The sequence below is a fragment of the Macrotis lagotis genome, chromosome 2, assembly GCF_037893015.1.
Source record: "Macrotis lagotis isolate mMagLag1 chromosome 2, bilby.v1.9.chrom.fasta, whole genome shotgun sequence".
Taxonomy (NCBI): Eukaryota; Metazoa; Chordata; class Mammalia; order Peramelemorphia; family Peramelidae; genus Macrotis; species Macrotis lagotis.
In genome coordinates this window covers 229,167,353-229,184,504 of record NC_133659.1, presented here as the reverse complement: position 1 = coordinate 229,184,504, position 17,152 = coordinate 229,167,353, and the positions used below count along the sequence as shown (strand labels likewise).

Here is a 17,152-nt window from a genome sequence, read left to right as displayed (position 1 = left end):
CCTGGATGCCATGGCCAGTGGATGAGAGAGGAGAAATATCTCCTCTTCCCAAAAAAGTGAAGAACTAGCTTCATCTTTGATTGCCAGCTATATCTCCCATTTACTAGAACTGTATCTTGAACTTAGTATCTTAAAGTTCTTTCAGAGTATGACCAATTCTTTCCCATCCAATGACTTGTTCTTTTCTCAGTCAGAGATGTTCATGCCTATAAAGAGACAATAGGGTATTAGCATTTTATTTGTATATCATCATTTCTGATAATATTCAATGACTACACCAACTTGATGTAGGTTTGTTTAACTCTCTTCACCTTTTATACTGAAATTTCTGGGGAGCTGGAGACCATGCATAGATCTTTAAGTATATTAGAAAGATAAAGCATAGAGTTGGATTCCATATACATACAGTCCTGCCACAAAGAATCATTTCACATGTTAATATATGTTGAAACTCTTTGAACCAAAGGAAATTGAAGATGATAACTAGACAATTTGGAAGAAAAGATTAATCATGTGTGAGGAAAATGTAATTTTTCTTTGAAATGAAACCTTATGTTACCTTTTATGAGTGAGACAGATGGTATGATGGCGTTTGGAAAGGTAGTGAGCCTACACAGTAGTTAAATGTCATAGATAACCAAGGAATAGTTATGAAAGAGTTTGACAAAAAAAATCTAGCAACCTATAAAAAGGCATGGGAAGCTATAGCATGTTCCCTCATATTATGAAAGTGCCACAAAGAAAAATTATGATGTTAAGGCTTATGTTCTCAAAGTTGGAAGAAGTTCAAGTTACTGTTTCTGTTAAAGTGATTTCTCCTTGATCCATAACAATAAATATGCATATATTAAATGCCTACTGTCTTCCAGACACTGTCTTAGGTATTGGGGAAACAGACAAAAATTGTCCCTTGAGCTCAAGGTCCTGGAGGAAAACTACATGCAGAAAAAAATATATAGAATGTGTAGTGCCAATTTAGGTGACTGGCTTAGGGCCAAGAGGACTAGTTAAAAATCTCAAAGGAACCTGTTTTAGCTGAAAATTTAATCTCTGTAGAGATTACTGTAGAGTTACTGTGTCTCAGTAACTCTGGGATCGCTTCAACTGCATCACCTATGCCCTGGCACACTGCATCCCTGAGACAGAGACTCCTAATGGAAACAAAATATTGGAAGGATGAAATAAAAATAATGGGTGTTCTCTTTCTGAAAGTATGAGGTTTATTTTGTATTACTCTTTCCCATTCATGTTCTAATAAATGTGGACTTTCCTAGTTTAGCATCTTATATTTGCCCATTAAATTCTGAAGCTGAGATTAATTATGGGATCATGGATGCTGGACATTGCTTTTAACTAGTTTCCTTCAGCTTGTTTCCTTTCCTCCTCTTTGCTGTATTTTGAAAGTTCCTCTCCCACCATTTTCTAACTCTAAGTTAGAAGATATTTTTTAGGAACTTCTCCTTTCTTCTCTTGGCAATCTACTTTATTTGGTGTCCTACCCAGTCCTATTGGCCTGTCTAGTATTCTTTTCTCTTTCCATTTCATAGGATCATAACTTTAGAGAGATGAAGGAAACAGAGATGAACTCCAACTCCCTCATTTTAAAGAGAAGGAAACAAGTTCAAAGAGATGTTGTAACTTGTCCAAATTCAAACAGGTAGCAAATAGGCAGAGTTAGGATTCATGCTCACATCTCTGACTAAATCAATACTCCCTCCACTCTGATGTGTCACATTTATAGAATGACAAATCACAGAACTATAACATCTGGTTGTAGTAATTAGCTCATTTTAAGCTAGGGGGGCAATATAATGCCCCCCCCCCAAGATCCACTTCATTCTCTCTGTTCTCAGAAAGTTTATTTTAGATGAAAAGTTCTCAGCTCAATTATAACCATTCTGAGACCCTAATTAGGAAAATTCCTAATACCTAGGCAGAGGTTGAACTCTTTGCCTAACCTTAAATTTTATATTTAATTTTAATTAGTTCCTGACCTCTTTGTTTTTGAGGTAATTCAACTTATGGGAAATATTTGAGTAATGAAACAAGAGGTTATGACAGGCATTGAAATGGTAAATTGGGGAAAGAACTGACTTTTTAGCCTGGTCTTCCTTCCTAAGATTTCTGTAGAACTAAAGACTATCCTTAGTATGTACCTTTTCTTTTATAGCTCAGACAACTGCTTAAAATGCTTTTTCTATTCCAATCTCAGAAATTCAGATGCTCAGAATATCTAACTCTTGGTTCTGAAATATTTTCTTTCTTATATATAAATTGTAGAACACATGACCAAATCTCTTTCATTATGGCTTTCATTGATTTCAAGTAGATGTACAGATCTTGTTCATATGGTTTGATTCTAATGGTATAATTCATTTAAAAAGTACCTTCATTCAGCCAAGGAATCAAGCTAAATGGGGAGGTTTCAACTGCACACTTAGGTAATTAGTGTTGGAAGAGACCATAGAGATAGTAATGTAGTCTAGGGTACTCATCAGATAGCTAAAACTACTGAGGCCCAGGGATCAGAAATGACTTCTACAAAATCACACAGAGTCAGTGACAGGGTCAGGATCAAAACGCAGGTATTTTGATTCTTAGTCTGATTCGTTGTTGTTGTTCATTTGTTTCAGTCACATCTGACTTTTTATGACCCCCTTTGGGAATTTCTTGGCAAAGATAATGGAGTGGTTTACCATTTCTTTCTCCAGTTCATTTATAGATGAAGCAACTAAGGCAAACAGGGATTAAGTGACTTTTCCAGGATCACACATCTAGTAAGAGTTTTAAGTTTTCCTGACTCCAGAGCCAGTGCTCTATCCACTGGCACTTTAGGGCTTTTCTGTCTGCTATGTGATAATGGGTTAATATTTTACAATCTGCCATACAGAAATTGTGTTTAATGGGGCATTCATGGGTAATTCTCTAGCCTAAGTGAATGGGTATAATAGATGCCCATTTATATACTACTGGAGGATTTATTCTTAAAACTGTGGAAGATTTAGGCTAAAAGCTTTGTGTTGCCCCCCTGAAGTTACACAGTCCAAGCATTTGTCTATACAGAAGGCATTTTTTTTAATAGTGGTACATACAAGTGGAACTAGATGACTACTGGGAATTTTTTCCAGTTCTCAAATTCTGGGAATTCTCAATCCATAGGGCACAACCACTGAACTTATCAGCATTTAGCCAAGGCCTGAGGTAGATTTACTATTTAAATAGAACCTTTGAATTCATTGGATAAGATTATTTAGTGCTAGGTGGGACTTCAGAATTCCATTAAAACCTTAAAAGTCCTGGGGCAGCTAGGTGGAGCAGAGGATAGAGCCCTAGAGTCAAGAGTACCTGAGTTCAAATGTGACCTCAGACACTTAATAATTACCTAGCTGTATGACCTTGGGCAAATCATTTAACCCCATTGCCTTACCAAAAAAAAAAAAAAACCTAAAAAAAACCACCCCTTGAGTCCTGATTCTAAATAGGTCTTTAAATCAATAAAATTCAGAAAATGGTATTTTTTGCTTCTATAAAAGAAAACTATCTCTGTAAGTAGGTGGGTGGCAGAGGGCATAGAATCTGGACCTGAAGTCAGACAGACATCTTTCTGAGTTCAAATATGACCTCAGACCCTTATGTGTGATAGCTATGTGACAGTTAAGTCACTTAACTCTTTGCCTCAGTTTCCTCATCTGTAAAATGAGCTGGAGAGGGATATGGCCAACCTTTCCAGTATCTTTGCTCAAAAACTCCAATTGGGGTAAAAAAAATAGTTGAACATAACTGAACAACATCATCCCAGTCTATGTAAAATAAATAATCCTACTGACAGAGTCCCAAACTGTATTCAGTTGTTTAAAAAAAAGATTTCTGGAGGCTAAATAGGGATCAGGGCAGAATAAAGAGAATTCAAGCACTAGTAAACTAGTAAATCAATAAGTATACCTAATCTGGTGGCCTCAGGAGCTGCTGAACTCCCTCACACTGGAATCTTCAGGTAGAAACTGATTTGTTGAGTATATTGTAGAAGGGATTCCTGTTCAGGTCCAAGTTGGACTGATGGAAGCTGAAGTCTCTTTCAACTTCAAAAGTCTGTGATTCCATGAATACAAAATTAGAGTGAATCCTAGAACAGAAAAGTTAACAGTGCTAAAATTTGTGAAAAGTAATTTTGTTAGATAAAGATGATACTCAGCTATTTCCAATGAAGAGAGGAAAAGGAATGGTATACTTTGAGCAGCATTTTAGATGCAAGGAAGAATTTCCTTAAAGTAGTTGGTTTTACCCCTTTGGGTAGTTTCCTGAGAGAATTGGGGTTATGGCTTTTTTTTTTTTAAAGATTTCAAAGATTGGTTAGATTTATATAGAATTGTTAAAGTTAATCTGACTTGAAGGGTATGCAAGTGGAAGGAGTTGATAGATTTTGGAATTCAGATTGGCATGGTTCTGGAAAGGCTGGCTTTTAATTATGGATGGTGCCCATAAGAGATCATTGTAGTAAGGTTTATAAAGATCTGTCATGGAAATAAGCAGTTATTAACTGATAATGCACAATAGACATACTTTAAATTTAGCTAGGAAAAATTAAGCACTAAGGTTTTCCTCTGTTCAAAGAGTACCATTTGTGTTTCTGTGCTAACAAAAATGATGTGGTAGAAATAACATTTATTTCATCTAGGATAGAGCAGTTTCCCTGTAAGGAAATTCCTTAAGATTTGGTTAGTCTGCAAATTTTATCTCTAGGACTGGCTTAGCCTATATGGAGGTTCTAGTGAATTCTCATTGCCCTCCAGGGTCACTGCCCATTGCTCAAAGTTTTATTTGAATCTAATCAAGAATTGTTATCATTTTTAATCAATAAAGTTGTTTTTATTCCATTTTATGGTCCATTAGGATTTCATTTTATGCCATTTCCGAATCTGAATTACTGGACTGGCTCAAGTTAGGCCTGGCTCAGAAAAGGTATGTTCAAAATTGGATGGCCTGAATAAGTGAGACTGGTTTGTTGAAATGATGTCGATTATTAAGCAGAATTTTTAGGAGCAATATTTCACATCTGTACTTCAAACAATGAAGAAATAGAGGTGATGGAGTCAGGATTCCGTGGGGTCTTTAGGTTCACTTGCTCCCATTATTGAGAGACAGTCTGCTGGATCTGTATGGAAATAGTAAACATGTTATTAATGGAAGTGACAGTTATATTCTGGAAACCTAGTATCCTAAGCAGACAAGGGCGTGAGTGTGTATCTGAAATGTCTGTGGTTTTGCAGCTCCCAAATTCACAAACTCAACTTGGCTGAAAATAGCTGCAAAAATTCAAATCATGAGGGATGGGAGCCACCATTTTTCTTAGAGGAGGGGACCAAATATTCAAATGCTTTAAAAAAAATAAATTCCCCACTTCCGCCCCCTCTGCTGGGAATGTCCCCCTCCCCCAACACAACTGGCCATATTTTATTTAGTTTAAACTCTAGTCCATTTGGCTTCTTTCACTTTCAGCTGTCTTTTCTGTAAATTGAAGGGATTGGAAGAGATGATTTCCAAAGACCCATTCATGGTTAATGTACTGATTCCTATAATGGTATGTGACAAAATGTTATATATTTCCTTCATTTACCCTTTTGGAGGGACAGGTGATAAGCATGTGAGGAATTAGGGGAATCTTGTTATATATTGGGGAGAGCTAACTGACTAGGATTCTAATTAGCTTCAAACAGCAGGGAGTTGGACATTTGCAGGATGAACTATATACTTTCTGGATTTTTAAAGGATTAAAAAGGAAGCATTAGATACTTTGCCTTATGGCTTGGGTTCTTGGGGAATAGTCTTTCCTACTCTAAAAAAAATTTTAAAAAGAACAAAATTTCTATTGTTTCCATTATTACACTTGCCATTTGCTAATCTTATACTTGAACCTTCTCAAATAACAAATTAGTACAGTCAAACAAAGCAAATCAGCATATTGGCCATGCCTGAAAATTTATACCTCATTCCATACCACTTCACATCCTCTATGCTAAGAGGCAGGAGATATATATCACCATGGGTCTTCCTAAATCAAGCTTGATTACTGCTCTGATGAGAGTTCTAGAGTCTGCAATTTTCTTTTCTTTTATAGTGTTCATTACATTCTCTTGATTTTTTCCCTCTGCATTTCTCATATTGGTGATATGATGCATTCCTTTATGATTTTGCCATTCTTCTTTTGAGAACTGTTTGCTTATATCCTTTGACTTCTGGATAATAGCTTTGGTCTTAGGTGTTCCTGTTAGTTGTCTATCTTGGATACCAAATTCTCAGTAGAGAAATTTGATGCAAGATTTCTTTTTTCCCAATAAACTACTTTTCTTGTTATCATAGCTATATTAGTTACATTTGTGCAAAAACCTTTAAATTTCATGAAGTTAAAATTATGTTTTAATTTTTTACAGTTGTTTTAAAGGGTATGTACAATTTTATAGTCTTTTAGATAGTCCCTTAGATATAGTTCTTTAAAAGGATCAAATTGTTTTCTAGAATGGATGGACCACTTCACATCTCCACCAACATTGCAGTAGCATCCATTATCCTGTATCTATTTCAGCATTTATCATTTTTATTTTCTATCACATTTGCCAGGCTGATAGGTGTGAGGTGGTACCTCAAGTTGTTTTAATTCACACTTCTTTAATTAAGACTGATTTTGGAGCGGCTAGGTGGCATAGTGGATAAAGCATCGGCCTTGGAATCAGGAGTACCTGGGTTCAAATCCAGTCTCAGACACTTAATAATTGCCAAGCTGTGTGGCCTTGGGCAAGCCATTTAACCCCATTTGCCTTCTTGCAAAAACTAAAAAAAAAAAAAAAAAAAAAAAAGACTGATTTAGACGATTTTTTTCCTGTGACGATTGATAGTTTTGATTTTTTATTCTGAAAACTGACTGTTTATATCTTTTGATGATTTATCAATTAGGGAATGGCTTTTATTTATATACTTGAGAAATTAGACTTTTATTAGAGAAATATGCTGTGAAAAATCTTCCCCAATTTCCTACTTGCCTTCTAGTTTTGGCCATATTGGATTTGTTTGTGCAAAATCTATTTAATTTCATGTAATTAATTAATTAATTAATCGATGTAATTAAAATTAGCCATTGTATTTCCCATGATCCTAACTCATTTGGACATGAACATTTCCATAATTCATATATCTGACAGGTAAAATTTTCTATGATCCCTTTATTTATTTGTAACATTCTTTATGTCTAAATAACTTTGCCTATTTTAACTACACTTTGGTATGTGGTATGAGATGTTCTGTACTTAGTTTCTGCTTTCCAGTTTTCCCAGAAATTTTTGTCAGATCATGACTTCTTGCTCCCAAAGCTTGAATCTTTAGGTTTCTCAAATACTAGAGTACTATGGTCATTTACTACCTTGTAATGTGTACCTAATTTATTGCACTGATTCACCAACTCTATTTCTTAGCCAGTACTAGATTGTTTTCATGATTACTGCCTTGCAATATAATTTGATATCCGGTACTATTAGGCTGCCTTCACTTTTTTTTTTCATGGATTCCCTTGATATTCTTTCAGATGAATTTTATTATTATTTTATCTAGTTCTATAAAATATTTTTGATAATTTAATTGGCAAGGCACTGAATAAGTAAATAGATTTAGTTAGAATTGTCTTTTTTTATTATATTGACTTGGCCTTCTCATGAGCGATTAATATTTCTCCATTTTTAGATCTATTTTTATTTATGTGAAAAGTGCTTTGCAATTGTGTTCATATCATCCCTGGGTTTGTCTTGGCAGATAGACTCCAAGCAGACCCCCAATGTCTGTAATTATTTTAGTTTGGTTTAGTTTAAGGGTTTTGTTTTTTTTTTTTTTGCAAGGCAAATGGCATTAAGTGGCTTGCCCAAGGCCACACAGCTAGGTAATTATTAAGTGTCTGAGGCCGGATTTGAACTCAGGTACTCCTGACTCCAGGGCTGGTGCTCTATCCACTGTGCCACTTAGCTGCCCCTTGCAATTATTTTAAATGAAGATTTCTTGTTCTGTTTTCCTGCTGTTTTGTTAGTGATATATATAGAAATGCTGGTGATTTACATGGATTTATTCATATCCTGAAACTTTGCTAAAGATTTAAATTATTTCAACCAGGTTTTATAAACTGTCAAATCTTCACTCTTCCTGACCTCTTTGCAACTTTTTGTCTAGGCTTTTGTGTGGTCCTTGAATGATTCTCATTCTCAGTCTCCTTTCCTGAATCTTCTGTCCTAAGTCTTATTTTCTTCAGCTTCCATTTTTAGCTGGCTTGGTGATTTCATCGGTTCCTACTGTTCAATGATCTCTGTGCAGCTGATTCCCAAATTCATGTATACAGTCCTATAGTCTTCTGAGCTCATTTCTTATCACCAAACTGTCTTTTGAATGAACCATAATGTTTCTCTATTACTTCTAGAATCAAGTTTAAACTCTTCTGTGATTTAAAGCTCTTCATAACCTGATACCTTCCTATTTTTCCAGCTTTTTCAAATGTTATGCCTCTACAAGTACGTTTTGATCCTGTGCCACCCACCTTTTTGCTATTCTTTGTAAAGCTCCATCTCTTAACTCTACCTTTTCCCTAACTGTTCCCCATTCCTGGAATGATCTCACTCCTTAATCTTGATTCCAAGGCCTCCCAGGCTTCAAATCACACCTTCTGCAGGGAGGCCTTTGTCCATTCCCTCCCAAAGGTAGTGTCTTTCTTCTGAGTTTACACTGTATATAATTTGTATGTTTATTTGTTGAATACTGTTTCATTTTAATAATATAAATTCCTTGACTCCAGGGATTATATAGTTGATTTTCTTTGTACCTCCTGAGTTGTACAGTTCTTTGCACATAATAAGTGCTTAAAAATATTTACTGACAATGATTGACTACTTGATAACTTTAGACCTCTAGAAATGGAGTTGCATTAAATAATCTCTAATATCCCTTCCAGCTCTAACATTCCATGATCCATGGTAATTCATTCATTACACTCATTTTTTTTTAAACTATAGGTTTAGGTTTAATTTTGTTTTTCTTCAGAATGCCTCTTTGTTCCCTCACTTTTATTCCAAGCTATTCTAAACTTGTTCTCTAAATTTTCAAGAATAGTTAATGTAGGTTCCAGCAAATTATTTCAAGTCACTTCAAAAGAAAATTGCAAACTCCAATGTTAGTGATTATATGAAATACCACTCCAAATTAATAATAAAAAGAGAGATGTAAATCAAGACAATGTCAAGGTTTTTACCTCAAACCCAGAAAATTTGCATAGAAGAGTCACTTTTGGTGGAGCTGTAAATTGGTCTAAGCATTCTGTAAAGCAATTGTGGATTAGGTTGATAAAGTGACTAAAGTGTTCATATCCTTTAACTAAAAGGATAACCTAGGTATATACTCCCAATGAGATCAAAGATAAAATGACAGGCTGTATATATAAAAAAAAATTATATCAGAATTTTTGTAGTAACAAATAATTGTAAACAAAAATAAGTGCTCAGATTGTACAGTAAGGAATGCTGAACATAAAGAATACAGAAAACCAAATTACCCTATCTTTTGAGGTAAATAAGGTCCACAATGATTTAAAATAGTGCATTTAGAAAGATGGACAACACAACAAAGGAAACTATTTTGTAAGATTTTAATTAAACTTGGGTCTGAAGAAGTGAAATGACAATGCACCCCTCTCTCTTTTCTTTGTAGAGAGGGTTGGGATTTTGTGGTAGTGGAACAGTGGGCATAAGATCTCTCTTAGATGATGCATTAGTTAGTTTTGCAGAAATATTTTTCTTTTTTCCTTTCTTTGGTCTCTCTGGGAGAGGGAGGAAGTAAGATATTTTGGGAAATGAAGGGGACGAAAAGCCCAAGTCTTTCTGGATAAATAAATATAGGAGACATCAAATCCAATCTCTTTTCATTTCAAAAGTCAGAAACTAAGGTTTAAAGAGGTTAAGTGACTTTCCTATAGTCACATAATTGGCATAAAATGCTAGGATTAGTGATGCCCAATTTAGGCTATTTTCATGATACATAGATGTAAAACTGTTTGGGAGCAGTTTGATGGAATGACCAGTTCATCATTCTCTGTTACAAGAACTTTCTTCCTGAGATCTGTGTTTATGTGTATGAGATGCTGCTGCTGGGCAAGGTACCCCTTGGACCAGGGCTCCAAGAAGTGGCAGTGGAGGGAAAAAGTTTCTCATTTGTATATTGACTGGGAAACCCCCTTTCTAAGTGCAACAATGTGGTTGTGTTGATTTTGTGTTGGTTAATGATAGGGCCCATCTGTGACTAGAAGTGTCATAGAAAAACATAATAAATACATTTAAGTGGGATAAGTGCCTTGGGCACTTTGGAGAGTTTCCTGACCACCTTATTGTCTATTAGAGGTTCTTAGTTTTAAGATTTATCTCAAGAACAAATATTACATGCCATAGGCAGTAATATTTCCTTATATCAGGAATTTGTATATTTATAAAAAGTAATGGTTAAAAGTACCTCTTATTTCATCCCCATGAGTGTTATGCCCTTAAACAGCTACTAAATCTGCATACCCCTTATTCCTGGCTGTGTTTCTATGAGGCAAGGAGAAAGGAGCAGCTGGAAGAGGCAAGTGTGCTATCTAAGGAGTTTCCCATTGGATTTAACAAACACAAATAAATACTCCTATTGCGTGCAAGGCTTGACCGACTGGGTGGGGGGGGGATATAAATGAAAGGGGAGGGGGGAGAAGGAAGAAGGAGGAGTCAGAGGGGAAGAGAGCCCAGTCCCTGCCTCATAAGGAACTTGTTTTTCTCCGTGGTGGGTTATGTTGTTTACAGATAAGTAAATTTCTTGTCATTTGAGAGTGATGATGTTAACAGCTGGCAGACTTCAGTATGAAGTCCAAGGTGCCTTAAGCATCTCTTGTCTCACTGCAGCCTAGAGGTAAAGCCCTGGCAGAGAGCCCGATTTCAAGGATTTCCGGCTCCATAGGACATATGTACCTACTATGTCCTGTGCTTTATTTCAGTGAATTCTCTGCTTTGCAGGTTCGCACCAAACTGCCCTCTCACAGGGAAAGTTGTTCCTATGGACGTGGATGAGGTTGATACGAATTTATATTCTGCAGCCTGATTCAATTCTGGAGGCTTTTTAGCACGAGGAAGATGCTCTGTTCCTAACTTTGCAGTTTTGTCAAGGGAAAAGTCCCCATCGCCAAGATGAGCTTTGGAGGGCCGCGTCCAGGTTAAAGAGATCCCCCCGTCCTCCCCTTCCTTTGCCCATTCTCGCTCCTCCCTCCCTCTCCGAAGTCCCTCGCCTGGTCTGGGGCCTTCTCTTCCACATCCGCCTCACATCTGGCCCCGGCGGGGTGGCAGGCGGCGCCCGGGCTCATGGGCTGGGGGGGACGGGGCGTAGGGGGCGAGCTCTGGGTCTCTGCCTCCCCATTCCCGCTCCGGGACCCCGGCCTGGCCCAGCACGGGCCAGGCCGCGGCGGGATGGGCCCCTACCAGTAGCGGAGCCCGCGCCCATCCTCCGTGCTCCCAGCCGACCCCCTCCTCCAGCCGGCGGCTCGCTGGGGCTCTCCCCGGCTCGGACGGGCTTGCGGCTCTCGGCCCAGGGTCGGGGCGGCCTTGACGGGCAGGTGGAGCAGCCAGTGGGGAGCAGAGGAGGCCGGGCTGTGGGTGCGGGAACCTGATCCCCACTGCGAGACAGGCGAGGAGGCTGGGCTGTGGAGTGGGCAGGGAGAGGGGAGAGGGGAGAGGAGGGGGAGAGGCGGGGCGGCGACTGCTTCCCTCCTGCAATCATTCACCCGGATCCGGTGGGCTGAGGGGCGCTCCAGAGAGCGAGCGGGAGAGAGCGGGAGCGAGCGCGAGTGCGAGCGAGCGAGCTCTGCCCTGCTAGCATCTCGGGCAGCCGGCCCCCGGGCCAGCGCGCTGGGCTCGGCCGGGGGTGAGGGTGAGGGCTTCTGCTAAAGCAGCCTCCAGGCACCTCTCTCGAGCCAACATGTCGGACCCCACGGTCAATGCACAGCTGGACGGGATCATCTCGGACTTCGAAGGTGGGTGACTGGCCGCTCAGCTCCCCCCAGCTCCCCCCTCCCCCCAGCTCCCCCCGTCCGGCCCCGCAGCCCCTCCGCCGGGGGCGTGGGCAGAGAAGAGCCAGACCCGCTGCTCTGTGCCCAGGCTGAGCGGGGAGGCTGGGGACTTGAAGCGGGCACTCACGCTTAGCTCCTCATGAAGACAGACACTCTTGGCACTCTTAGCCCTCTCCAAAATGTCCAGTTTCCTCTCCCCTGTTTTATTGCTTGGGTTTTGTGTGTTTCCCGGATTCAGCGGCGTGCAGCCCCAAGCCAAGATTCTTACCCGGGACTTCTCCCCTTTTCATGTCTGTTTTTCGTCCCTTTCTATTCTGTTAACTGGCATCTAGAGAAGTCATCTTGGGTCCAGGACCTTCTGCCTCCCCCTCCCCCTTCCTTTCCCCCTTCCCCCCTTCTTCCCCTCCTCCACTCCAGGACTGCTGCTGCTGAGATTGGGAGCCGAGGGGGCTGCAGCTCGAACCCTGGGGGAATGCTGCTGGACTTTGATTGTCGCTGTGCTTTTGGGGCGTTGGGGATGTGCATTCTCCAGGCTGGGGCAAGGACTTAGTTGGAGGGTTTCTCATTCACTGCGCAGTAGCCCCAAGGCTCTGCTTGGAAGTTGAGATTTGGAGGCCGACCCGTCCCTTATGAAGGGGTCGGTCTAAGGCGGGAGAGAAAAAAGACGAGTTTCCAAGTTTTTCAGTACCTGTTAGTGTGAGTCTGGGTGTAGCCATTTGTGTATGGCCCAATTCTTCTTGTAGGTATATGTATTGTGATCAACATCTTTTCTCTCAGGAAAGTTGCAAATTCTTGAAGATGAATGAGAAGTTTTCTAATCAGGGAGCATCCCATAGTTTTCTATTGTATCTGTGTAAGCTAGTTTGGGAGGTAAGGGTCCACTGCTTTGAAGGGCCTGGAGAGATCTTGTTGGGGTATGAGGGAGCCTCTGCTTTTTGCTTACCCTCCTTTTAATAAATCATTTCTGAAACAAAGTCTGGAGGCAACATGGCATAGTAGAAAGAATATTTTATTTGCAATCAAAAGATGTGATACCCATCGCAGATATACTGCTTTGCTTCTTATGTGAACTTGGGCAAATCACTCACTCCTTTCCCTTATCTAAAAAATTTTGGGGTTAAGACAAGAATCATCTAAGGTCCCTTTCAGGCTTTAAATCCCATAAGCTATAATCATTCTGGTTTAGATGCCTCCTGGCCATTGCCTTGTGACAAAGTCAACGCTGAGGTCAGTCAAGCAGATTTTTCATTAGTAGTTTTCTAGCTTGGGAAGTGCCTGGTGGAGACTGGATAGGAAGAGGAGGGAAGAAACTGCAGGGAGCAGAAGAAATTGTGATGTAATAAAGGAAAAGTGAGAACTTACCGTGTAAATCAGGAAAAGTAACATGTATTACTTTGAATTATTAGAGTGGATACTTTTTCTGAGGATTGTTCCACTACTCATCAGCAGAAATGGGGGGGGGGATTTTGGGATCTGGAGGCAAAATTGCAAAACAAGGCAGGTTGGTCTTCAGTTCCTCCTTTAATGCGACCAATGCCCTGGTCCTCTTCTAGAAAGGAGGACAAATAACAGCCTTGTTTGGGTACCTCATCACTCAGACCTACTTCTCTAGTTCTGCCTTGCAAAACTTTTTATTGCCAGCTTCCACTTATCGAACCTTATTTGTCTTAGTTGTTCATTGGAAAGAACCATAAAATGCTCTAGACCCATCTCTACCACTAATTAGCTCTATAGTCTTGGACAAATTGCCTTACTCCTTTAAGTTTCTTTTTCATTATTTGTAAACCTAGGGTGGGGGTGAGCTGGGTGGGGACTCAATGATCTTTATGGCACTTTCCTCTTCCAACCCACTGATTCTTACTCTAATCCATACCGATTGGAATAGGTTAGTTGAAAGGGCACACTCTTTCTCTTTCTTCTCGGTGCTGCCTGCTTTTGTTGTCTAAGCCCAGGGATTTCGAGGCCAAATCGGAAGGAAAGGTGGTACTAGAGGAGGCTCGTGGGGGAGTGATTTGGGGGTAGGAGTGGCTTTGCCACATCCTGTCATAGGTGACTGACTTCCTCTTTGGCCGGTGATTAGGGCCAACACTGGCTGGAGATGAATGAATACCCCAGAAGGGCAAAGCCCTTTCCCAACATGTTTGCCCCTCAAACTCTAATATGTAACCCTCTCTGAAGAAAATTATCAGGTATCTTTAGATGCCTCCCAGTGTTTCTTTCCCAGCATCTCAGTCCAAGGATGTAACCTCTTAAAAGATAGCTTTTGTGAAATAGTTGAAGAGTTCTTTTCGTAGGATTTTAGGATTTGAAGCTGGAAGGGACCTTTGAGATCAGCTTAGTACAACTTTCTCATTTTATACAAGGAAATAAACTCACAGATATGAAATGACTTTCCTAAAGCTGTATAAGCAGTAGGAGAACTCAGTACCTTTGACTTGGGGAAGCTATGTGGCATGGTGGATATTCTATCCTGGAGTCAAGAAGACCTGAGCTAAGCTTATTAACTGTGTGACCCAGGACAAGTCACTTAGCCCTGCTTCCCTCAGTTTCCTCATTTGTAAAATCAACTGGAGAAGAAAATGGCAAACCACTCCAATATCTTTGTAAAGAAAATCCCAAATGGGGTGATGAATTGGACATTACTAAACAAAAACAACAACAAAGAGGAAGGAAAATGAAGTACTCCTGTCTATTCAGACTATTCTTGGTGTTATGGATGGATAGGATCATAGATTTAGAGCTGGAAGGGACTTCTGAGGCAATTTCTTCCAACCCACTCACTTTACAAATGAGAAAAGTGAGACCCACAGAGTTGGAATGACTTGCTTGAGGTGTGGCTCATATAGTAAGTCAGCATTTGAATCTAGATCCTTAAATTCCAGATCCAGCATTCTCTACTTTTTGGGGCTTTCTCTGAAGGAATAGAAGGTAGTCCATATATTGGGAGAACAAAAATACATGTAATGACTAAAGGACAAATAATTACACATATTATACAATCCAGTTCCATTCAACAAACATAGTTCTAAGCACTAGGAATATAAGGACCAAATGAAATAGTCCTGTCTTCAAGAGATGAACAAATAGATTTGCAAATAGAGTGCATGGTTTGAATGTGATGACACAACTCTTAAGGGAAGGAGAAGGCTTCAGATCACCTGGTACAGTCACATTTTACAGATGATGAAACTGAGGCCCAAGAGATAAGTAGAATCTCTTAACCAGCTAGTAGTTGAGCTAAGATTAGAATTCAAGTCACCAGAGTTCCAGGAATTGGAAACATTGTGGGACAAAGAGATGTTGTGAAAGTATTCCAAGCAGAGGACAATCCATAGAAACTGGAATGAGCGTGTTATGCTTGGGAGAAATATGGGGAGAGTCCATTCTAGCTAGAGGGAAGGGCATTTAGGAAAACTATTGTCTAGGTTAAGTGAGGCCTGATTTTGGAGGGTCTTAGATGTTTGACTAAAGAAGACTGGGGGCAGCTAGGTGGCACAGTGGATAGAGCATGGCCCTGGAGTCAGGAGTACCTGAGTTCAAATCCACCCTCAGACACTTAATAATTACCTAACTGTGTGGCCTTGGGCAAGCCACTTAACTCCATTTGCCTTGCAAAAACCTAAAAATGAAACAAAACAAAGGAAGACTGGACTTGATGCAGTAGAGCGCAGATTCTTTTTTTAAAAATTATTTATTTTTGAATTTTACAATTTTCCTCCAATCTCAATTCCCTCCTCCCACCCTCCCACAGAAGGCAGTGTGATAGTCTTTACATTTTTCCCGTGCTATACACTGTTCCAAATTGAATGTGTTGAGAGAGAAATTATATCCTTAAGGAAAAAATAAAGTATAAGAGATAACAAAATTATATAAAAAGATAACTTTTTTTGTTTTTTTTTTTAATTAGAGGTAATAGTCTTTGCTTTTTGTTCAAACTCCACAATTCCTTCTCTGGATACAGATGGTATTCTCCACTACAGATACCCCCAAATTGTTCCTGATTGTTAGGGCACAGATTCTTAATCGGGAATAATAGCATAGAAGTGATATTTGAGGAAGATTATTCTGGGGAAAACCAGTTTAGTGTAGTAGACAGGAGACAAGGCTTAAGATCCAAGTCTCTTCATACGTGCTGGCTGAGTGACCATGAACAAATGATTCAAGCTTATGGTACCACAAGTTCTCAGCACCCCAGATAGATTGATTATTTATAGGTCTGTAAATGTGGAAGGAACTTCCATACTAGGAATTTTTTTTTCTTTCTACTTTATTTTCATCTTTTCTTTTGAAGGCAACAGGGATTGCGTGATTTGCTCAAGATCACATAGCTAGCTAGTGAGGCTGATATTGAACTCAGGTCCTTGCAACTTTGAGGACAATGCTTTATCCACTGTGCCACCTACCTGCTCCCTAGGAGTTTTCAACATGGAAGAAATCACTGGCTTGTACCTGCTACCTATTCCTTCCCACTCTTCCCCCCCACCCCCACCCCCAATCCAGTGTTAGGTGGTATTTTGTAAACTAGATTGGATTATGGTAATTGGGAAGGGATGGAGAATTAAGGAAGAGAAAAGACTAGACTGGCCTCTTCTATGAGACCATTTACCTTGGTTTCTAAAAAAAAGTAGATCCAAAAAGAAGACAACAGAACATGAGAATCATAGGGTTTAGAGCCCATCTAGTCTAATTCTCTCATTCTAGGTGGAGCAGTAGATAAAATGCTGGTTTTGGAGTTGGAAAGGCTTGAGTTGGAATCCTATCTTAGATATTTAATGACTGAAAGATTCCGGGCAAGTTACTTTACTCATCTATAAAATGGGAATCAGAATCTCACTTACCTACTTTATAGGATTTTTTTTTTTTGGTTTTTGCAAGGCAATGGGGTTAAGTGACTTGCCCAGGGTCATACAGCTAGGTGTCTGAGGCCAGTGTCTTGACTCCAGGGCCCCCAGTGCTCTATCCACTGCCTCTCCTAGCTGCCCCATAGGATTGTTGTGAAGATCAAACAATATACCATTTGTAAAGTACTTTGCAAATCTAAAAGTGCTC

The 17,152-nt window shown here is 39.7% G+C and overlaps 1 protein-coding gene across 5 annotated transcripts in view; it reads left to right on the top strand.

Annotated features, from left to right (window-relative positions):
• SEPTIN9 (septin 9) overlaps window positions 1-17,152 on the top strand; it is a 406,717-nt gene that overhangs the window by 204,248 nt on the left and 185,317 nt on the right. Inside the window, exons 1-2 of one of the 5 annotated variants that reach the window (XM_074225077.1) lie at window positions 10,826-10,953; window positions 11,058-11,253. The exons of 3 other annotated variants lie outside the window; for them this stretch is intronic. In XM_074225077.1, coding sequence (XP_074081178.1) covers window positions 11,229-11,253 — 25 coding nt within the window. In that variant the 5' untranslated portion in view covers window positions 10,826-10,953; window positions 11,058-11,228. Of the gene's footprint in view, window positions 1-10,825; window positions 10,954-11,057; window positions 11,254-11,918; window positions 12,068-17,152 lie in introns of those variants that run through there. One more of the 5 variants, XM_074225076.1, reaches the window with a different exon arrangement.